Below are 21,691 nucleotides of genomic sequence, written 5' to 3' on the forward strand. Positions count from 1 at the left end.
GAGGGGGAGAGGGGGACGAGGGGGGAGAGGGGGACGGGGGGTGCGAGGGGGAGAGGGAGACGAGGGGGAGGGGGGGTTACGGGGAGACAGGGGGACGGCGGAGGGGTGTGGGGGGAATCCTGGGTTACTTCCAGTTGCCAGCTGCATGATCTCCATAACAACCCTGAGCAGCCCATCCATTTCCCCGTAGGGTGGGCGCCGATGGTAACGGAGAGAAATTATTGCTGCAGCTAGCGAGCCGGTGCCCATGGCAACAACAGCACGACTCCCATTGGTGCATTTCTGCTGTATGAGCAGAAGCTCCAAGATTCGTTGCAAAGATAAACATTAGAAAAGCAGAGCCCCCCACCCACCGAACCCCACCCTCGATGAGGCCCAATCTCTGCAGGCTCGGGCTGGCAGGGTCCCGCACCCAGTGCCCACTGCACTGCCCTCAGGCACACCACACCTTCACCCCTCAACCCACGTCACTAACACCGAAGATCCGGCCATTATCACATTGCTGTTTGTGGGAGCTTGCTGTGCACAAATTGGCTGCCGCGTTTCCCACATTACAACAGTGACTGCACTCCAAAAGTACTTCACTGCTTGTAAAGTGCTTTGAAATGTCCGATGGTCGTGATCTCTCTCGCTCTCTCTCTCTGTCTCTCTCTCGCTCTCTCACTCGCTGTCTCGCCCTCTCTCTGGCTCTCGCTCTCTCTGGCTCTCTCTCGCTGTGTCACTCTCTCTCGCTCGCTCTCTCGCTCTGGCTCTCTCGCTCTGGCTCTCTCCCTCACTCGCTATCTCGCTCTCTCTCGTTGGCTCTCTCTCTGGCTTGCTCTCGCTCTCTCTGGCTCTCTCTCGCTGTGTCGCTCTCTCTCGCTCGCTCTCTCGCTCTGGCTCTGGCTCTCTCTCCCTCCTGCCTTGTAAACCCCCCGAGAACCCAACCCTTTGACCTTCTGTTGGCCTGGTCATCCTCTTACCTTCCTCCCTTTTTCCTGCCTGGTTGAGTGCTGGGGAACAGTATATCTGAGTTCTTGCCCTGCGCAGTGCCACCTCACCGCAACACGTGCCCTGCCGACTGCCAAATCCTCATCACGTTCCCCCCTCCCCCCCGCGGTCCAGGAAATGCTGAATTCCCCAGACAGTAAATAAACAACGCAAATACCATCCATGGAATCACACAGCACAGGAGGCCATTGGGCCCATCGAGCCTGTGCCGGCTCTGTGACAGAGCGATTCAATCAATCCCACTCCCCCCACTCTTTCCCCACAGCCCGGCAATCTTTTCCTTATCAAGTATTTATCCAATTCCCGTTTGAAAGTCACTATTGAATCTTCTCCCACCGCCCTTTCAGGCAGCGCGTTCCCGATCACAACAACTCGCTGCGTAAACACATTCTCCTCATCTCCTCCTGGTTCTTTTATCATTTATCTTAAATCTGTTCCCCTGGTTCCCGACCCCCCTGCCCAGGGGAACAGTCTCTCCTTATTTACTCCATCAGAACTCTTCATAATTTTGAACACCTCAATCAAATCTCCCCTTAACCTTCTCTGCTCCAAGGAGAACAACCCCAGCTTCTCCAGTCTATCCACGTCACTGAAGTCCCTCATCCCTGGGACTGTTCTGGTCAATCTCTGCACCCTCTCCCAGAATTGGCCACAATCCTCCAGCTGAGGCCTCACCAGTGGTTTAAAAGTTTATTATAACTTTCCTTGTTTTTGTACTCTCTGCCTCTCTTAATGAAGCCAAGGATTCCATACGCCTCTTTATCAGCCTTCTCAACATGTCCTGCACCTTCAGAGATTTGCATACGTACACTCCCGGTCTCTCTGTTCCTGCACCCCTTTATAAATTACTGATATGATGCGAGGATTTTCAAGATGCCAGGCAGAGACAGTTGACATACTAATGAGCAGAACCAAGGACTACGATGTCTAACAAGGAACAGGAGAAATATTTTTTTTAAATAGTGAAGTGTGAAATGAATGACTCACGGCCAGTGATGGAATCAGATTTACATCGTGTTGATGGGGTTTGCTCAGATACGCTCTCTGTTCCAACATTTCACCGCTGCTTGTCACGGTCTTGGAGAGGGTGCGGAAGGTATTTACCGCAATAGTTTCAGGGATACGCGAGAATTAATTGGATAAACTGGACAACCCCACCCGACAGTGCAGCGCTCCCTCAGTACTGCCCCTCCGACAGTGCAGCGCTCCCTCAGTACTGCCACTCCGACAGTGCGGCACTCCCTCAGTACTGCCCCTCCGACAGTGCGGCACTCTCTCAGTACTGCCCCTCCGACAGTGCTGCACTCCCTCAGTACCGCCCCTCTGACAGTGCGGCGCTCCCTCAGTACCGCCCCTCTGACAGTGCTGCACTCCCTCAGTACCGCCCCTCTGACAGTGCGGCGCTCCCTCAGTACTGCCCCTCCGACAGTGCGGCGCTCCCTCAGTACTGCCCCTCCGACAGTGCGGCACTCCCTCAGTACTGCCCCTCCGACAGTGCGGCGCTCTCTCAGTACTGCCCCTCCAACAGTGCGGGGCTCCCTCGGTACTGCCCCTCTGACAGTGTGGCACTTCCTCAGTACTGCCCCTCCGACAGTGCGGCACTCCCTCAGTACTGCCCCTCCGACAGTGCGGGGCTCCCTCGGTACTGCCCCTCTGACAGTGCGGCACTCCCTCAGTACTGCCCCTCCAACAGTGCGGCACTCTTTCGGCACTGCCCTGGGAGTGTTGGCGTGGATATTTATGCTCAAGTCTCAGGAGTGGGTCTTGAACTCACGACCTTGTGACTCAGAGGCTAGAGTGCGACCCACTGAGTCACGGCGGACACTCGACTAGGACTATGTGCAACACAGAGTGAAACACTGGGCTGGGATTGCCCAAACTCACTCTACATGGGAACCCTCTACACCACAGATGCAGCAGATCCTCATCCCACTGGTCCAGGCTGGACCTGCGCCCAGGTCCCTCGGTGTAAAAGATGTGATTGAGGCCTCCCCCATCCCAGCCATCCCCACCGCCCGCCCCAACCACACAGCCCCCGCCCCACCGCCCCCCCACCAGCCCCCGGGGAACCAATGGTCTGTAAAATGTTAAATGAACCACAGGAGCTGATTGGCTGGGCAGGTTAGCAGAAACCCTCAGGCTCGATGCCCAGAATGTTTTTACGGTGAGTCACAGTCCCAGGAGACAGCCTGGTGTCGGCACAGTGTCTGATCTCAATCACTTCACCATCGGGCACCGCGCTGCTAATGGAGATTGGTCTACAGGAACCATTAATTCCTTGGCTTTAATCAGCACGAGAAAAATCTCCCACTTTAAACAAACAGAACAAGCAGCCAAATTTATAAAACACCTATTACATCTCAGAAACAACTCAAACTGCGTCATGTAGAGACACGGCTCAGAAACAGGCCATTTGGCCCCGGGCCGGGGTTTATGCTCCACACCAGCCCCCTCCCACCCTCTCCATCTCACCCCATCACCATATCCTTCTGTTCAACAACTTGCATTTAAATAGCGCCTTTAACCTAGTAAAACGTCCTAATTCACCCTCCTGTGTTTATCCAGTTTCCCCCTAAATGCATCCATAATATTCACCTCAACCACTCCGTGACAGCGAGTCCTCACCACAATGAACTTTGACCTCTTATTGTGTAAGCAAATGTGGCAATCATTTTGTACACAGTATGATCCAACAATTACCAAGAGTGGGATGTGTGAGAGTTATCGTGGAGAGTCCTGTACTGGAGGCGGGGTTTAACGGAGAGTATGGGTAGATGGGTGATATGGAGAGGAGATGGGGTGGGTGGGGTTGGGGATATGGGGATAAGGTTGGTGGGTGGGGCTGGGGATATGGGGAGAGGGTAGGTGGGTGGGGTTAGGGTTGGGAATATGGGGAGAGGGTGGGTGGGTGGGGCTGGGGATATGGGGAGAGGGTAGATGGGTGGGGTTAGGGTTGGGAATATGGGAAGAGGGTGGGTGGGTGGGGCTGGGGATATGGGGAGAGGGTGAAAACACAGCATATTAAACAAAGGCTTGTGGGATTTACCAGGCCTGGGGTTTCCGTTTCATGAGGCCCTGACGTCTCCACTGCGAGTGAGGGCTGAGGTGGTAGGTCAACTGCCTGCAAACCTTCTCCATGGCTCCAACCGAGTCTCCTTCCTGAAAACAATCACACGGTCGAATAGTCAACTACTGCAACATACAATCTGCGGATTTGTTAGGACGGGACAGAGGGCATCACAAAGGGTTGTGGCAATCTGGAACTCTTCCCTTCCCCCCCTCCCCACTAAAAAAAGCTGTTCATGCTGGGGGTCAATTTGAGGTTTTAAGATTGAGGTCGATAGATTTTTATCGGGTCAGGGGATGGAGGGATACGGAGCAAAGGTGGTTAAATGGGGTTGAGGTACAGATCAGACATGATCTCAAGAATGGTGAACAGGCTAGAAGGGCTGAATGGCATCTTCCTAGTCCTATGTTCCGAACAAGTTCAAGAAAGAGATAACTTGCATCTAACTTGGATAAACACCTAAACGAAAAAATTTGCAGAGCTATGGGGAAACAGCGGGGGAGTGGGACTAACGGGATAGCTCTTCGAAGGATGGGTCGAATGGCCTCCTTCTGTGAGAAGGTCTTGCTTGACCAACCTCATTGAATTTTTGAAGAGGTAACAGAGAGAGTAGACAAGGGTAATGCAGTAGATGTAATTGATCTGGATTTTCAAAAGGCCTTCGATAAGGTTCCCCATAATAGACTGATGGACCAGGTCAGAGAATGCAGAGTCAGGGACAAGTAGCAGAATGGATCGCTGGCTGGCTTCGAGACAGAAAGCAGAGAGTGGGGGTAAAGGGAGCTATTCACAGGGGCAGAAGGTGGGTGGTGGTATTCCACCAGGATCAGTGCTGGGACCACTGTTGGTCACAATTTATATTAACAATTTAGACTTTAGAATTAAAAACACAATTTCTAAATTTGCAGATGACACTAAATTGGGGGATAGTCAAAACTGAGGAGGACTGCAACAAATTACAGGAGGACATTAATAAACTTACAGAATGGGCAAATAATTGGCAAATGAAGTTCAACACAGATAAATGTGAGGGATTACATTTTGGTCGGGAGAATAGGGAGGTCACTTATCACTGGGAGGGTGAGAGTCTGGGTGGGGTAGAGGAACAAAGGGATCTCGGATACAAATACACAAATCACTAAACGTTACGACACAGGTTAGCAAGGCCGTAAAAAGCAAACCAAGCTCTCGGGTTTATTTCTGGAGGGATAGAATTGAAAAGTAGTGAAGTTATGCTAAACTTGTATCGAACCTTGGTTAGACCACACTTGGAGCACTGTGTACAGTTCTGGTCGCCATATTATAAAAATGATATAGAGGCACTGGAGAGGGTGCAGAGAAGATTTACAAGGATGATAAAAAGGCGGCTGAGGGGTGACCTAATAGAGGTCTTTAAAATGATGAAAGGTTTTGATAGAGTGAATAGAGAGAATGTTTCCACTTGTGGGAAGAGCATAACTAGAGGCCATCAATATAAGGCAGTCACCAAGAAATCCAATGGGGAATTCAGAAGAAACTTCTTTACCCAGAGAGGGGTGAGAATGTGGAACTCGCTGCCACAGGGAGGGGTTGAGGTGAATAGTATCGATGCATTTATGGGGACGCTGGACAAGCCAATGAGGGAGAAGGAAATAGAGGGATATGCTGATAGATTTAGATGAGGAAAAACGGGAGGAGGCTCGAGTGGAGCATAAACGCCGGCTTGGACTGGGTGGGCTGAATGACCTACTTCTGTACTGTATATCGTGTGTAATCCTGTGTAAATATTCAGTAAAAACAGGCAGGTGTGAAGTCAACGTTCTTTTTCTACAAAGAGAGGTGAACACTTGTAAGTCCTTGTTGCCATGACACAATTACTGATAAGAAATCTCTATGGATACGACCTTTGGTTTGATGTGAGGTGATGCACCTTAAAAGATTGTGAAACTACAATTGCTGCGTACCTCTGTCGACAGTACAAAGCGGGCGGGTGAGGGGGAGTGAGAGATCTATCGAGCAACAAGCTGGGAATAACACCAAGGAATTATTCAAAGATGACAAAATCTTCAATAGTTGCACTGCCTTCAGCTCAGTATCCTCGCACCGCTTCTGCTATTGAAGTCCAGGGCTCACTCACATCAGTCTCGTCTCTCTTACACCCCGTGGTGACATATATTAATTTATCATTTCAAATAACTAGGCTGTGAGAAGTACTGGAGAAAGTGCAAAAACAGGTTTACAAGGATGATACCAGATCTGTGAGGTTATAACTATCAGGAATGATCGAACAGGCGGGAGCTCTTTTCTCCAGAAAAGAGCAGGCGGAGGGGTAACCTGATACAGGAGTTCAACAGGGTAAACATGGAGAAGATGTTTCCCCTTGTGGGGGAGACCAGAACTCGGGGCCATCAATATCAGACAGTCACTAATAAATCCAATGGGAATTCAGAGAGAGGGGTGAGAATGTGGAACTCGCTGCCACAGGGAGGGGTTGAGGTGAATAGTATCGATGTATTTAAGGGGAAGCTGGATAAACACATGGGGGAGAAAGGGATAGAAGGATATGGTGAGGGGGGGAGATGGAGAGGGTGGGAGGGGGCTGGTGTGGAGCATAAACCCCGGCACGGAGCGGGGGGGCCGGACACTCGGCACGGAGCGGGGGGGCCGGACACTCGGCACGGAGCGGGGGGGGGGCCGGACACTCGGCACGGAGCGGGGGGGCCGGACACTCGGCACGGAGCGGGGGGGGGCCGGACACTCGGCACGGAGCGGGGGGGCCGGACACTCGGCACGGAGCGGGGCGGGCTGAATGGCCTGTTCCTGTGTAAAGTTCGAGTACTGTGTTACTCCGTGGCTTAGTTTCAATTATCAGCCGGGGCTCAGTGGGCAGCACTCTCACCTCTGAGTCAGAAGGTTGTGGGTTCATGTCCCACTCCGGAGACTTGAGCACAAAAATCCAGACTGACACTCCGGTGCAGTACTAAGGGAGCACCGCACTGTCGGAGGGGCAGTACTGAGGGAGTGTGGCACTGTCAGAGGGGCAGTACTGAGGGAGCGCCGCACTGTCAGAGGGGCAGTACTGAGGGAGCGCCGCACTGTCGGAGGGGCAGTACTGAGGGAGCGCCGCACTGTCGGAGGGGCAGTACTGAGGGAGCGCCGCACTGTCAGAGGGGCAGTACTGAGGGAGCGCCGCACTGTCGGAGGGGCAGTACTGAGGGAGCGCCGCACTGTCGGAGGGGCAGTACTGAGGGAGCGCCGCACTGTCAGAGGGGCAGTACTGAGGGAGCGCTGCACTGTCGGAGGGGCAGTACTGAGGGAGTGCCGCACTGTCGGAGGGGCAGTACTGAGGGAGCGCCGCACTGTCGGAGGGGCAGTACTGAGGGAGCGCCGCACTGTCGGAGGGGCAGTACTGAGGGAGCGCCGCACTGTCGGAGGGGCAGTACTGAGGGAGCGCCGCACTGTCGGAGGGGCAGTACTGAGGGAGCGCCGCACTGTCGGAGGGGCAGTACTGAGGGCGTGCTGCACTGTCGGAGGGGCAGTACTGAGGGAGTGCTGCACTGTCGGAGGGGCAGTACTGAGGGAATGCCACACTGTCGGAGGTGTCGTCTTTCGAATGAGATGCTAAACCGAGGCCCCATCCACTCTCTCAGGTGGCTATAACAAATCACATTTCACTGCTCCAAGATGAGATGGGGATTTTGCCCTGGTGACCTGGCCAATATTTATCCAACATCACTAAAAAAACAGACCATCAGGTCATTTATCACACTGATGTTTGTGGGAGCTTGCTGTGCGCAATTTGGTTGCCGTGTTTCTTACATTACAACAGTGACTACACTTCAGAGGTATTTGTTGTGTGTGTGCAGTGATGTGTGCTATAACTGTGCAAGTCCCTATTTTAACCTGACTAAACGATGATACAGTGGGAGCCCAGAATCCTAATACTTTGGGATGTCACGTCCCGCCCTGTCCTGTGGGGAGGACGGTACATTTATAGCATAGGAGGCCATTGGGCCCATCGAGCCTGTGCTGGCTCTGTGACAGAGCGATCCAATCAGTCCCACTCCCCGCTCTTTCCCCACAGCCCGGTGAATGTCTCCTTTTCAAGTATTTATCCAATTCCCGTTTGAAAGTTACTATTGAATCTTTCAGGCAGCGCGTTCCCGATCACAACAACTCGCTGCAGAAAAACACTCTCCTCTCCCCCTCGGGTTCTTTTGCCAATCACCTTAAACCTGTGTCCCTCTGATCACCGACCCTCCTGCCCCGGGGAACAGTTTCTCCTTATTTACTCCATCACAAACTTTCATGATTTTGAAAACCTCGAGTAAATCTCCCCTTATCCTTCCCTGCTCCAAGGAGAACCACCCCAGTTTTTCCAGTGTCTCCACGTCACTGAAGTTCCCCCATCCCTGGGAGACCTGGAAATGTAAAAGTTCACAAGGCTGCTCAGTCACATGGAACGGGGTGTGCACTCAGCGAGCAGATTGCGGTTTGCAGATAAGGCAGCGCCCATCTTATCACCGCAACAATAACACCAGCAGCTCCAAGCTCAGGCTGAGCCCACACAACAGCCCTCCATCAAGTGCCAATCCTCCGCTCCCTTTGCCCCAGTTTAGAAGCGAAATGTGGAGCCTGCTTTGTTCAACCTGCTCTCGGCGGCCGTTTCCTGGGGTTTGAACTTGGGGAGGTTTTGGGATCGCAGTCACACAGCCGATCCCGCTCTGCTTTATTTCAGAAACCTTGCAGATAACTTTGTGACACACCCTCAGGCTCTCGCGCTGATCCAGGGGACTTTCGTCCACCCTTCAACTGGAGTCTAAACAGACAAGTCGATAACATTCTTCAAATCTCACAGTCCCTCGGAGATCTTAAACCTCTCCGACAACACTCTGCCTGTGATACAACATTAGCAAATGTAACTGATCCCTATCCCGCGGAATAAACAGTGACTCTGTACAGTTTTTTTTAAATCCAATTTCGTTCCAGATCAACTCTAACGCCAAAGATCATATTGCGCCAATGTGTTTGATCTTAGGCCAAAAGGCCGAGAGGCGAAGTTGCACCGTTCCTGGAAACATTGCAATACCAGGTCGGTGCATGGAGTGGATGGGGCAAGCCCCTGATCCAGCTCCCTGTCCAAAAATCAAGTCAATATCATGTCCCCATAGGGGATATTAAACTGATAAGAACAGATACTACACTTGATCTTAGCCAAAAGGTACAGTTGTTTTTAATAATTCGTAGCCAATCGTTCCAATTCTTTGTCAAATCACAAACGCCAGAGGTCACCTTGCACATGCCAAGGATCACTCTGCGCCAATGCTCTTAGCCAAAAGGCCTAGAGCCACTGCACCGTTCCTGGAAGTACTGCAATACCAGGTTCGTGCCATGGAGGTGGATGGGTCAAGCCACCCCACACACCTCCGTGGAGGTGGATGGGTCAAGCCACCCCACCCACCTCCTGTTTCCAAAAAAGCAAGCATATACCTTCCTGACCAGGGAGAAACCACCCGGAGGTCATGGTGGCTGATCAGGTCAGTTACGCATGATCTTAGCCAAAAGGGGCGAAAGGTACAGTTTTTTTTTAAATTCGTAGCCAATCGTTCCAATTCTTTGTCAAATCACAAACGCCAGAGGTCACCTTGCACATGCCAAGGATCACTCTGCACCAATGCTCTTAGCCAAAAGGCCTAGAGCCACTGCACCGTTCCTGGAAGTACTGCAATACCAGGTTCGTGCCATGGAGGTGGATGGGTCAGGTCCCCCACACACCTCCGTGGAGGTGGATGGGTCAGGTCCCCCACACACCTCCGTGGAGGTGGATGGGTCAAACCTCCCCACCCACCTCCTGTTTCCAAAAATGCAAGCATATACCTTCCTGACCAGGGAGAAACCACCCGGAGGTCATGGTGGCTGGTCAGAAACGGTACTACACTTGATCTTAGCCAAAAGGGCGAAAGGTACAGTTTTTTTTTAAATTCGTAGCCAATCGTTCCAATTCTTTGTCAAATCACAAACGCCAGAGGTCACCTTGCACATATCAAGGATCACCCTGCGCCAATGCTCTTAGCCAAAAGGCCTAGAGCCCAAGCACCGTTCCTGGAAGTACTGCAATACCAGGTTCGTGCCATGGAGGTGGATGGGTCAGGTCCCCCACCCACCTCCTAGTTACAGTGAGTGACCCTTACCCTGAATAAACTGTGACTCTACAGTTACAGTGAGTGACCTTTACTCTGAATAAACAGTGAATCTGTACAGTTACTGATACGTCCTTACTACACAGTATAAATGCACACGAGGCCCATGCTTGAGAGAAGGTCAGTCTGTGACCTGTCCTTTATTCCATAGCACTCAAGTGATGAAGGTGGGTGGAGCTTCCCCTTTTATACCTGAAGGTCCAGGTTAGGAGTGTCTCCCACCTAGTGGTCATTGTTCTCACGGTGTACAACTTAGGTCAGATTATACATGGGTTACAATGCTGGTTGAATACTTGACATCACCTCCCCCCCCACAAAGTCTTATTGGGATCACAGGTTGAGTCTCTCTGGTGGTTTACGCTCTCTTGTAGAGAGCCTGAGTTGGGGCTCCGGTTGTTGGGCGCTGGCCTAAGTGTCTGCTGTTTGCGGTGCCTCAGGCCTGTCCAGTCCGGACAGGCCTGAGGCACCGCAAACAGCAGACACTCAGGTGGGCTCTCCTCCCTTTGGTTCCGGTGTTCGGTCACCTGTGGTGGAGTGAACTCTACATCATGTTCTTCCTCTGCTTCTTCGATGGGGTTACTGAACCTCCTTTTAGTTTGATCCACGTGTTTGTGGCAGATTTGTCCATTGGTAAGTTTAACTACCTGAATCCTATTTCCCTCTTTGGCAACCACAGTGCCTGCGAGCCATTTGGGCCCTGCAGCGTAGTTGAGGACAAAAACAGGGTCATTTACATCAATACATCGCGCCCTCGCATTCCTGTCATGGTAGTCATATTGTGACTGGCGCCTGCTCTCGACAATTTCTTTCATGGTGGGGTGTATAAGGGATAGCCGGGTTTTGAGCGTCCTTTTCATTAGCAGCTCTGCGGGTGGAACTCCTGTGAGCGAGTGTGGTTGGGATCTATTGGCCAACAGGAGGCGTGATAGGCGGGTTTGTAGGGAACCCCCTTGGATTCTGAGCATCCCCTGTTTGATTATCTGCACTGCTCGTTCTGCCTGGCCTTTGAGGCTGGCTTGAACGGTGCCGTTCTGACATGTTTAATTCCATTGCCTGCCATGAAGTCCTGGAATTCAGTGCTTGTGAAGCACGGGCCATTGTCGACACCAAGACGTCCGGTAGACCGTGGGCGGCGAACATTGCCCGTAGACTTTCTACCGTGGCAGAGGATGTGCTTGAATTTAAAATGTCACACTAGATCCATTTGGAGTAGGCGTCTACTACAACCAAAAACATTTTTCCCATGAAAGGACCTGCGTAGTCCATATGGATGCGTGACCAAGGCTTGGTGGGCCATGGCCAGGGGCTAACGGGGGCTTCCCTGGGCGCATTGCCCAGCTGGGCACACGTGTTGCACCTGCGAACACAAAGTTCCAGATCTGCGTCTATCCCTGGCCACCAAACGTGTGACCTGGCAATAGCCTTCATCATGACAATGCCCTGGTGCCCATTGTGGAGTTCTCTGATGAACACCTCTCTGCCCATCTGGGGCATGACTACGCGGTTTCCCCACAGTAGGCAATCGGCCTGAATCGAGAGTTCATCCCTGCGCCTGTGAAATGGTTTAAATTCCTCAGGGCATGCCCTGTACGTGGCTGCCCAGTCCCCATTCAGGACACATTTCTTGACTGGAGACAATAGCGGGTCTCTACTTGTCCAGACTTTAATCTGTCGGACTGTCATGGGTGAGCCTTCGCTTCCGAAAGCTTCAACAGCCATGACCATCTCAGCACCATGCTCGGTCTGGCTAGTGGGAGCCTGCTGAGTGCATCGGCGCAGTTTTCAGTGCCCGGTCTGTGCCGAATTGTGTAGTCATAGGCGGCTAACGTGAGTGCCCACCTCTGTATGTGGGCCGATGCGTTTGCATTTATGGCCTTGTTGTCGGCCAAAAGGGACGTTAGGGGTTTGTGATCTGTCTCCAGCTCAAATTTCCTGCCAAACAGGTACTGGTGCATTTTCTTTACCGCATATACACATGCGAGCGTCTCCTTTTCTACCATCCCGTAACCCGTTTCAGCCTGGGACAGACTCCTGGAGGCATAAGCTACCGGCTGTAACTGACCCTTGACATTGACATGCTGCAACACACACCCGACACCATAGGACGACGCATCGCATGTTAACACAAGTTTCTTACATGGGTCGTATAGTGTTAACAGAGTGTTGGAACATAACAAATTGCATGCTCTATTAAAAGCCCTTTCCTGGCTGTCCCCCCAGACCCATTCGCGACCTTTGTGTAGGAGCACGTGTAGCGGCTCTAGCAGCGTGCTCAATTTGGGAAGAAAGTTACCAAAATAGTTCAGGAGCCCCAGGAACGAACGCAGCTCCGCCGTGTTACGGGGTCTGGGTGCTCTCTGGATCGCTTCTGTCTTGGACGCAGTAGGGCTGATCCCGTCTGCTGCTACCCTCATCCCCAGGAATTCTACCTCTGGAGCTAGGAAGACGTACTTCGCCTTTTTCAATCGCAGCCCTACCCGGTCCAGTCTGCGTAGCACCTCCTCCAGGTTGTGGAGGTGTTCTTCAGTATCGTAACCCGTGATGTGGATGTCGTCCTGAAAAACCACCGTCCCTGGAATCGACTTGAGGAGGCTTTCCATATTTGATTGGAAGATCGCGGCAGCCGAGCGAATCCTGAACGGACATCTGTTGTACTCAAACAACCCCTTGTGTGTCGTGATGGTGGTCAGCTTCTTCGACTCACTCGCCAGCTCCTGGGTCATGTAAGCTGAGGTCAGGTCCAATTTTGAAAAAAGTTTGCCACCGGATAGTGTCGCAAAGAGGTCCTCCGCTCTCGGTAGCGGGTACTGGTCTTGGAGTGACACCCGATTGATGGTGGCCTTGTAATCACCACATATCCTGACCGACCCATCCGCCTTGAGCACCGGCACAATCGGGCTCGCCCAGTCACTGAATTCGACTGGCGAGATGATGCCTTCCCTCAGCAGGCGGTCCAATTCGCCTTCTATCTTTTCCCGCATCACGTACGGCACCGCTCTGGCCTTGTGGTGTACTGGCCTGGCGTCCGGGTTTATGTGAATCACTACCTTGGCCCCCATGAAAGTGCCGATGCCAGGTTGAAATAATGAGTCAAATTTGTCCAGGATCTGTGAGCATGATACTCGCTCCACAGAGGAAATTGCATTGACATCGCCCCATTTCCAGTTCATGACAGCAAGCCAACTCCTCCCCAGTAGTGCGGGACCGTCCCCTGGGACAATCCAGAGTGGCAACCTGTTCTGCGAATCTTTGTGGGTCACGACTACTGTGGCGCTGCCTAGCACCGGAATGATCTGCTTTGTGTAAGTCTGTAGCTGTGCGTCAATCGGCGATAATTTTGGCCTCCTGGCCTTGGACGCCTACAACTTTTCGAACTGTTTGATACTGATCAGGGACTGGCTGGCCCCCGTGTCTAACTCCATTGATACTGGGATGCCATTGAGGAGCTCTTTCATCATTATCGGTGGCGTCCTGGTGTATGAACTGTATACGTGCTCCACATGAACTCGCTGAACTTCAGCTTCCAGCGATTTCCCCCAGCGTTCATTTCTGCAATTTCTGCAGGTATTTTGCTCATCTCTGCAAACTCCGGCTGAGTGTGTGCCTCCACGCCTACAACATGAGCTGCTGTTGGAAACAAAAGGTCCCTTGCCAGTCGATCGTCCCTGACTGCCCCTGTGACTGTCCTTGAGTGCACCATTAACAGGTGTTGATGGCCCCATTACTGGCCGCATTGTCCCTTGCAATGGCGTGAATCGCCGTTCAGCTTGCCATTGTCTCTGTCGAACTCCCCCTCTGGGTTCGACTACATGTTGGGGCATGCCTGACTGCCCTTGTCTGCCTGGAGAACTGTGTGCTGCTTTAACAATGTTGAATTTCTGTCCCAACCATTCCTTAACACAGTACCTCTCGTCTGTTCTGCTTGTGGCCATGCTCACGTGGTTTAAATCCCAGTTTCTCGTCGCCATTGATACGTCCTTACTATACAATATAAATGCACACGAGGCTCATGCTTGAGAGAAGGTCAGTCTGTTACCTGTCCTTTATTCCATAGCACTCAAGTGATGAAGGAGGGTGGAGCTTCCCCTTTTATACCTGAAGGTCCAGGTTAGGAGTGTCTCTCACCTAGTGGTCATTATTCTCACGGTGTACAACTTAGGTCAGTTTATACATGGGTTACAATGCTGGTTGAATACATGACATCACAGTGAGTGACCCTTACCCTGAATAAAGAGTGACTCTGTACAGTTACACAGTGAGTGACCCTTACCCTGAATAAACAGTGACTCTGTACAGTTACACAGTGAGTGGCCCTTACCCTGAATAAACAGTGACTCTGTACAGTTACACAGTGAGTGACCCTTACCCTGAATAAACAGTGACTCTGTACAGTTACACAGCAATAATAATTATTTATATCGCGCTTTTAATGTAGTAAATGTCCCAGGGTGCTTCACAGGAGCATAAATCAAACAAAATTTGACACCGAGCCACAGGAGGAGATATTGGGGCAGGTGGCCAAAAGCTCGGTTTTAAGGAGCGTCTTAAAGGAGGAAAGAGAGGCGGAGGTTTAGGGACCGGGAGAAGCAAAGGGGGACGGGGAGAGGCGGGGGGGGACGGGGGAGAGGCGGAGGTGGGAGGGTATTGGGGCAAAGGGGGAGGGGGAGAGGTGGAGGGGAGGGTATTGGGGTGAAGGGGAGGAGGTGGAGGGGGAAGGGTATTGGGGCAAAGAGGGAGGGGGAGAGGCGGAGGGGGGAGGGGGAGAGGCGGAAGGGGAGAGGTGGAGAGATGGAGGGCGGAGGGGGAGGGTATTGGGGCGAAGGGGAGGGGGTGAAGGGGGCAGGGTATTGGGGTGAAGGGGGGAGGGTATTGGGGTGAAGGGGGAGGGGGAAGGGGTGGGGCACTCAGGTTGAGACATGTAGTTGGGGAAGAATGGAATGCGCTTGATATTTTAGCCCAGGCAGACCGGAGTGCTTCTGATCACCAGGAGTCTTCCCACACACACTCGGAGCAGGTTCACTCGTTTCTGATGTTTCCAATTTCATCCGCTCAGCAAAGGGCAAATTTCAGCAGTTACAGAACCAGCCCGCCCCACTCACCCCTCCGCCCCGCCCCCAATCCACACACTACCCCTTAACCCCATCACTTCCCCAACCCCTGCCCTGCCTCTCACTCCCCCTCACCTCTTCCCAGCAACCCATCACCGTCCCCTCATCCCAATCCAATCCCTGGCTGTACTGAGGGAGCCTTGCACTGACTTTCAACCAAGCTCCCATTTGCCCTCAGGTGGCGTAAAAGATCTCATGACACAGTTTCGAAGAAGAGCAAGGGAGTTCTCCCCAGTGTCCAGGAGCCAATCAACATCATTAAAACAGATGATCTGGTCATCTGATTTCAAAACTGCCCCTCCGACAGTGCGGCGCTCCCTCAGTACTGCCCCTCCGACAGTGCGGCGCTCCCTCAGTACTGCCCCTCCGACAGTGCGGCGCTCCCTCAGTACTGCCCCTCCGACAGTGCGGCGCTCCCTCAGTACTGCCCCTCCGACAGTGCGGCGCTCCCTCAGTACTGCCCCTCCGACAGTGCGGCGCTCCCTCAGTACTGCCCCTCCGACAGTGCGGCGCTCCCTCAGTACTGCCCCTCCGACAGTGCGGCGCTCACTCACCACTGCATTGGAGTGTCAGCCTAGATTTTGTGCTCAAATCCCTGGAGTGGGACTTGAACACACGACCTTGTGACTCTGAGACGAGTGTGCGACCCACTGAGCCACGGCTGACAGGTGTCGGACAAGCAGCGTAACAAATCAGAGGCCACGGAGGGGTCAAGAGAAGTGGGGGTGAGGTGGAGCTGGGTGTCAATAATGTACATGTGGAAACTGCCGCTGTGTTTCCGGATGATGTCGCCGAGGGGCAGCATGTAGATGAGAAACAACAGGGGCTGAGGATAGATCCTTGGGGACAACATTCCCTTTAAGCTCAGGAGCTCCCACACAGCCAGCTCTCCGGTTGTTAAATGCAAAATCCGCTCACTGGCCGGGCCAGCAGCTCCGCTGCCCCGGGGCTCGGGAACACCGGGAGAGAGGCCACACCGCCCCGGGGCTCGGGAACACCGGGAGAGAGGCTCAGACCCTGCAATCCGCGTGTGCTGCCAGCTGGGATTAAGCTGCAATTCCCGGCCTGTGATGCAGCTGCTGTGGAATGTGTTAGTGTTTCACTCTGGGGATCGGCTTGTTCTCCGACTCTCCCAGGGCGTGAGAGAGGAGGCAGGGAGTCCGCACGTTCCAGAAGATTACTCACACGCTCGAGGCAACGGGGAGGGGGGAGATCACCAACCTGGGCCAGAGGAAGGTCACGCTGTTCACCAATCTGCTCACTTTGTATTTATGTGACTTAAAATGCGGCATTGTGTCTGGTGTCTCTCTGTGTCTCCGTCTCTTTCTCTACCTCTATCTCCCCCTCTCCTCCACTCTCTCTCTCTCACTGCCTGTCTCTTTCTGACGCTCACCCTCTCTCTCCCCTAGTCTCTTTCTCGCTTTCTCCCCACTCTCTCTCTCTCTTTCTCCATGTCACTCACCCTGTCTCTCCCTCTTTCTCTCCTTCACTCTCTCTCTCCGTCTCTTTCTGCCTCTCCCTCTCGCCTCTCTCTCTCCCTGTCACTTTCTCTCTATCTCCCCCTCTCCTCCACTCTCTCTCTGTCACTGCCTGTCTCTTTCTGACGCTCACCCTCTCTCTCCCCTAGTCTCTTTCTCGCTTTCTCCCCACTCTCTCTCTCTCTTTCTCCATGTCACTCACCCTGTCTCTCCCTCGTTCTCTCCTTCACTCTCTCTCTCCGTCTCTTTCTGCCTCTCCCTCTCGCCTCTCTCTCTCCCTGTCACTTTCTCTCTGTCTCCCTCTCTCCTCTCTTTCGATTTCCAGAAGGCATTCAATAAAGTGCCACATAAAAGGTTACTGCACAAGATAAACGTTCATGGGATTTGGGGTAATATATTAGCATGGACAGAGGATTGGCTAACTAACAGAAAACAGAGAGTCGGGATAAATGGGTCATTTTCTGGTTGGCAAACAGTGACCAGTGGGGTGCCCCAGGGATCAGTGCTGGGGCCTCAACTATTTACAATCTATATGAATGATTTGGATGAAGGGACCGAGTGTAATGTAGCCAAGTTTGCTGATGATACAAAGATGGGTGGGAAAGCAAATTGTGAGAAGGACACAAAAAATATGCAAAGGGAAATAGACAGGTTAAGTGAGTGGGCAAACATTTGGCAGATAGAGTATAATGTGGGAAATTGTGAGGTTATCCACTTTGGGAGAAAAAATAGAAAACAATTTATTATTTAAATGGAGAAAAATTGCACAGTGCTGCAGTACAGAGGGACCTGGGGATCCTTGTGCATGAAACACAAAAAGTTTCAAGTATGCAGGTACAGCAAGTGATCAGGAAGGCAAATGGAATGTTGGCCTTTATTGCAAGGGGGATAGAGTATAAAAGCAGAGAAGTCCTGCTACAACTGTACAGGGTATTGGTGAGGCCACACCTGGAGTACTGTGTACAGTTTTGGTCTCCGTATTTAAGGAAGGATATACTTGCATTGGAGGCTGTTCAGAGAAGGTTCACTAGGTTGATTCTGGAGATGAGGGGGTTGACTTATGAGGATAGGTTGAGTAGGTTGGGCCTCTACTCATTGGAGTTCAGAAGAATGAGAGGTGATCTTATTGAAACATATAAGATAATGAGAGGGCTCGACAAGGTGGATGCAGAGAGGATATTTCCACTCATAGGGGAAACTAAAACTAGGGGACATAGTCTCAGAATAAGGAGCCACCCATTTAGAACTGAGATGAGGAGGAATTTCTTCTCTCAGAGGGTTGTAAATCTGTGGAATTCTCTGCCCCACAGAGCTGTGAAGGCTGGGTCATTGAATATATTTAGGGCGGAGATAGACAGATATTTGAGCGATAAGGGAATAAGGAGTTATGGGGAGCAGAGCTGAGTCCATGATCGGATCAGCCATGATCTTATTAAATGGTGGAGCAGGCTCGAGGGGTCAGATGGCCAACTCCTGCTCCTATTTCTTATGGTCTTATGTTCTCTCTTTCACCCCCCGTGCCTCGCTCCCTCCCCCCGTCCCTCTCTCTCTCTCTCCCCCAGTCCCTCTCTCTCTCTCTCCCCCAGTCCCTCTCTCTCTCTCTCCCCTAGTCCCTCTCTCTCTCTCTCCCCCAGTCCCTCTCTCTCTCTCCCCCAGTCCCTCTCTCTCTCTCTCTCCCCCAGTCCCCTCTCTCTCTCTCTCCCCCAGTCCCTCTCTCTCTCTCTCCCCCAGTCCCCCTCTCTCTCTCTCCCCCAGTCCCTCTCTCTCTCTCTCCCCCAGTCCCTCTCTCTCTCTCTCTCCCCCCCGTCCCTCTCTCTCTCTCCCCCCTCTCTCTCTCTCTCTCCCCCCCGTCCCTCTCTCTCTCTCCCCCCCTCTCTCTCTCTCCCTCCCTCCTCTCTCTCCTCTCCTCCTCTCTCTCTCTCTCTCTCGCCCCCATCCCTTTCTCTCTCTCCCCCCGTCACCCTCTCTCTCTCCCCCCCCGTCCCCTCTCTCTCTCTCCCCCCCGTCCCCCTCTCTCTCTCCCCCGTCCCTCTCTCTCTCTCCCCCCCTTCCTCTCTCTCTCTCCCCCCCGTCCCTCTCTCTCTCCCCCCGTCCCTCTCTCTCTCTCTCCCCCCGTCCCTCTCTCTCTCTCTCTCTCTCTCCCCCCGTCCCTCTCTCTCTCTCTCCCCCCCGTCCCTCTCTCTCTCTCCCCCCCGTCCCTCTCTCTCTCTCCCCCCCATCCCTCTCTCTCTCTCTCCCCCCCGTCCCCCTCTCTCTCTCCCCCCGTCCCCCTCTCTCTCTCCCCCCGTCCCTCTCTCTCCTCCCCCGTCCCCTCTCTCTCTCTCCCCCCGTCCCTCTCTCTCTCTCCCCCCGTCCCTCTCTCTCTCTCTCCCCCCATCCCTCTCTCTCTCTCCCCCCCGTCCCCTCTCTCTCTCCCCCCCCGTCCCCCTCTCTCTCTCCCCCGTCCCTCTCTCTCTCTCCCCCCGTCCCTCTCTCTCTCTCCCCCCCCATCCCTCTCTCTCTCTCCCCCCGTCCCTCTCTCTCTCTCCCCCGTCCCTCTCTCTCTCTCCCCCCGTCCCTCTCTCTCTCTCCCCCCATCCCTCTCTCTCTCTCCCCCCGTCTCTCTCTCTCTCCCCCCCCGTCCCTCTCTCTCTCTCCCCCCCATCCCTCTCTCTCTCTCCCCCCGGTCCCTCTCTCTCTCTCCCCCCCCGTTCCTCTCTCTCTCCCCCCCCGTCCCTCTCTCTCTCCTCTCCCCCCCGTTCCTCTCTCTCTCCCCCCCCGTCCCCTCTCTCTCTCCCCCCCCCCCCGTCCCTCTCTCTCTCCCCCCCGTCCCTCTCCTCTCTCTCTCTCCCCCCCGTCCCTCTCTCTCTCTCTCTCTCCCCCCCCCGTCCCTCTCTCTCTCTCCCCCCCGTCCCTCTCTCTCTCTCCCCCCCATCCCTCTCTCTCTCTCTCCCCCCCATCCCTCTCTCTCTCCCCCCCCGTCCCCTCTCTCTCTCCCCCCGTCCTCTCTCTCTCTCCCCCCGTCCCTCTCTCTCTCTCTCTCCCCCCGTCCCTCTCTCTCTCTCCCCCCTCTCCCTCTCTCTCTCTCCTCCCCCCTATCCCTCTCTCTCTCTCCCCCCCGTCCCCTCGCTCTCTCCCCCCCGTCCCCCTCTCTCTCTCCCCCCGTTCCTCTCTCTCTCTCTCCCCCGTCCCTCTCTCTTTCTCCCCCCGTCCCTATCTCTTTCTCCCCCCCGTCCCTCTCTCTTTCTCCCCCGTCCCTCTCTCTCTCTCTCTCTCTCCCCCCGTCCCTCTCTCTCTCTCCCCCCGTCCCTCTCTCTCTCTCCCCCCCGTCCCTCTCTCTCTCTCCCCACCCCCCGTCCCTCTCTCTCTCTCTTCCCCCCGTCCCTCTCTCTCTCTCCCCCCGGTCCCTCTCTCTCTCTCCCCCCCGTCCCTCTCTCTTTCTCCCCCCCGCCCCTCTCTCTTTCTCCCCCCGCCCCTCTCTCTCTCTCTCTCCCCCCCCCCCCCGTCCCTCTCTCTCTCTCTCTCTCTCTCTCTCCCCCCCGTCCCTCTCTCTCTCTCTCCCCCCCGTCCCTCTCTCTCTCTCCCCCCCCGTCCCTCTCTCTCTCTCCCCCCCATCCCCCTCTCTCTCTCCCCCCGTGTCCTCTCTCTCTCTCCCCCCTGTCCCTCTCTCTCTCTCCCCCCCCGTCCCTCTCTCTCTCTCCCCCCCGTCCCTCTCTCTCTCTCCCCCCCGTCCCTCTCTCTCTCTCCCCCATCCCTCCTCTCTCTCCCCCCCGTCCCTCTCTCTCTCTCCCCCCGTCCCTCTCTCTCTCTCCCCCGTGTCCCTCTCTCTCTCTCCCCCCGTGTCCCTCTCTCTCTCCCCCCCCTGTCCCTCTCTCTCTCTCTCTCCCCCCCGTCCCTCTCTCTCTCTCTCCCCCCCCCGTCCCTCTCTCTCTCTCCCCCGTGTCCCTCTCTCTCTCTCCCCGTCCCTCTCTCTCTCCCCCCGTCCCTCTCTCTCTCTCCCCCCCGTCCCTCTCTCTCTCTCCCCCCCCGTCCCTCTCTCTCTCTCCCCCCCTGTCCCTCTCTCTCTCTCTCTCCCCCCCGTCCCTCTCTCCTCTCCCCCCGTGTCCCCCTCTCTCTCCTCCCCCGTGTCCCCTCTCTCTCTCCCCCCCTGTCCCTCTCTCTCTCTCCCCCCTGTCCCTCTCTCTCTCTCCCCCCCCGTCCCTCTCTCTCTCTCCCCCCGTGTCCCTCTCTCTCTCTCCCCCGTCCCCTCTCTCTCTCTCCCCCCCGTTCCTCTCTCTCTCTCTCCCCCGTCCCTCTCTCTTTCTCCCCCCGTCCCTCTCTCTTTCTCCCCCCCGTCCCTCTCTCTTTCTTCCCCCCGTCCCTCTCTCTCTCTCCCCCCCGTCACCCTCTCTCTCTCCCCCCGTCCCTCTCTCTCTCTCCCCCCCATCCCCTCTCTCCTCTCTCCCCCCCGTCCCTCTCTCTCTCCCCCCCCCCGTCCCTCTCTCTTTCTCCCCCCATCCCTCTCGCTCTCTCTCCCCCCGTCCCTCTCTCTCTCTCCCCCCCGTCCCCTCTCTCTCTCTCTCTCCCCCCCGTCCCTCTCTCTCTCTCTCCCCCCCCGTCCCTCTCTCTCTCCCTCCCCCCGTCCCTCTCTCTCTCTCCCCCCCCGTCCCTCTCTCTCTCTCCCCTCCCCCCCGTCCCTCTCTCTCTCTCTCCCCCCCCGTCCTCTCTCTCTCTCTCCCCCCCCCCGTCCCTCTCTCTCTCTCCCCCCCGTCCCTCTCTCTCTCTCCCCCCCCGTCCCTCTCTCTCTCTCTCCCCCCCCGTCCCTCTCTCTCTCTCCTCCCCCCCCGTCCCTCTCTCTCTCTCCCCCCCCGTCCCTCTCTCTCTCTCCCCCCTCCGTCACTCTCTCTCTCT

The 21,691-nt window shown here is 54.6% G+C and overlaps 1 protein-coding gene, 1 non-coding gene and 1 pseudogene across 2 annotated transcripts in view; all 3 read right to left on the reverse strand.

The window, feature by feature from the left end:
• The window catches only part of lrrc75a (leucine rich repeat containing 75A), a 58,969-nt gene that overhangs the window by 11,274 nt on the left and 26,004 nt on the right, over positions 1 to 21,691 (reverse strand). Inside the window, exon 3 of the mRNA XM_070856891.1 lies at positions 4,037 to 4,149. Coding sequence (XP_070712992.1) covers positions 4,037 to 4,149 — 113 coding nt within the window. The remainder of the gene's footprint in view (positions 1 to 4,036; positions 4,150 to 21,691) is intronic.
• Positions 9,092 to 9,270, reverse strand: LOC139227221 (U2 spliceosomal RNA; annotated as a pseudogene).
• Positions 9,811 to 10,001, reverse strand: LOC139227313 (U2 spliceosomal RNA). The gene has a single exon (XR_011587421.1). It is a non-coding gene; the product is annotated as a U2 spliceosomal RNA (small nuclear RNA).

This window comes from Pristiophorus japonicus, chromosome 16, assembly GCF_044704955.1.
Source record: "Pristiophorus japonicus isolate sPriJap1 chromosome 16, sPriJap1.hap1, whole genome shotgun sequence".
Lineage (NCBI taxonomy): Eukaryota > Metazoa > Chordata > Chondrichthyes > Pristiophoridae > Pristiophorus > Pristiophorus japonicus.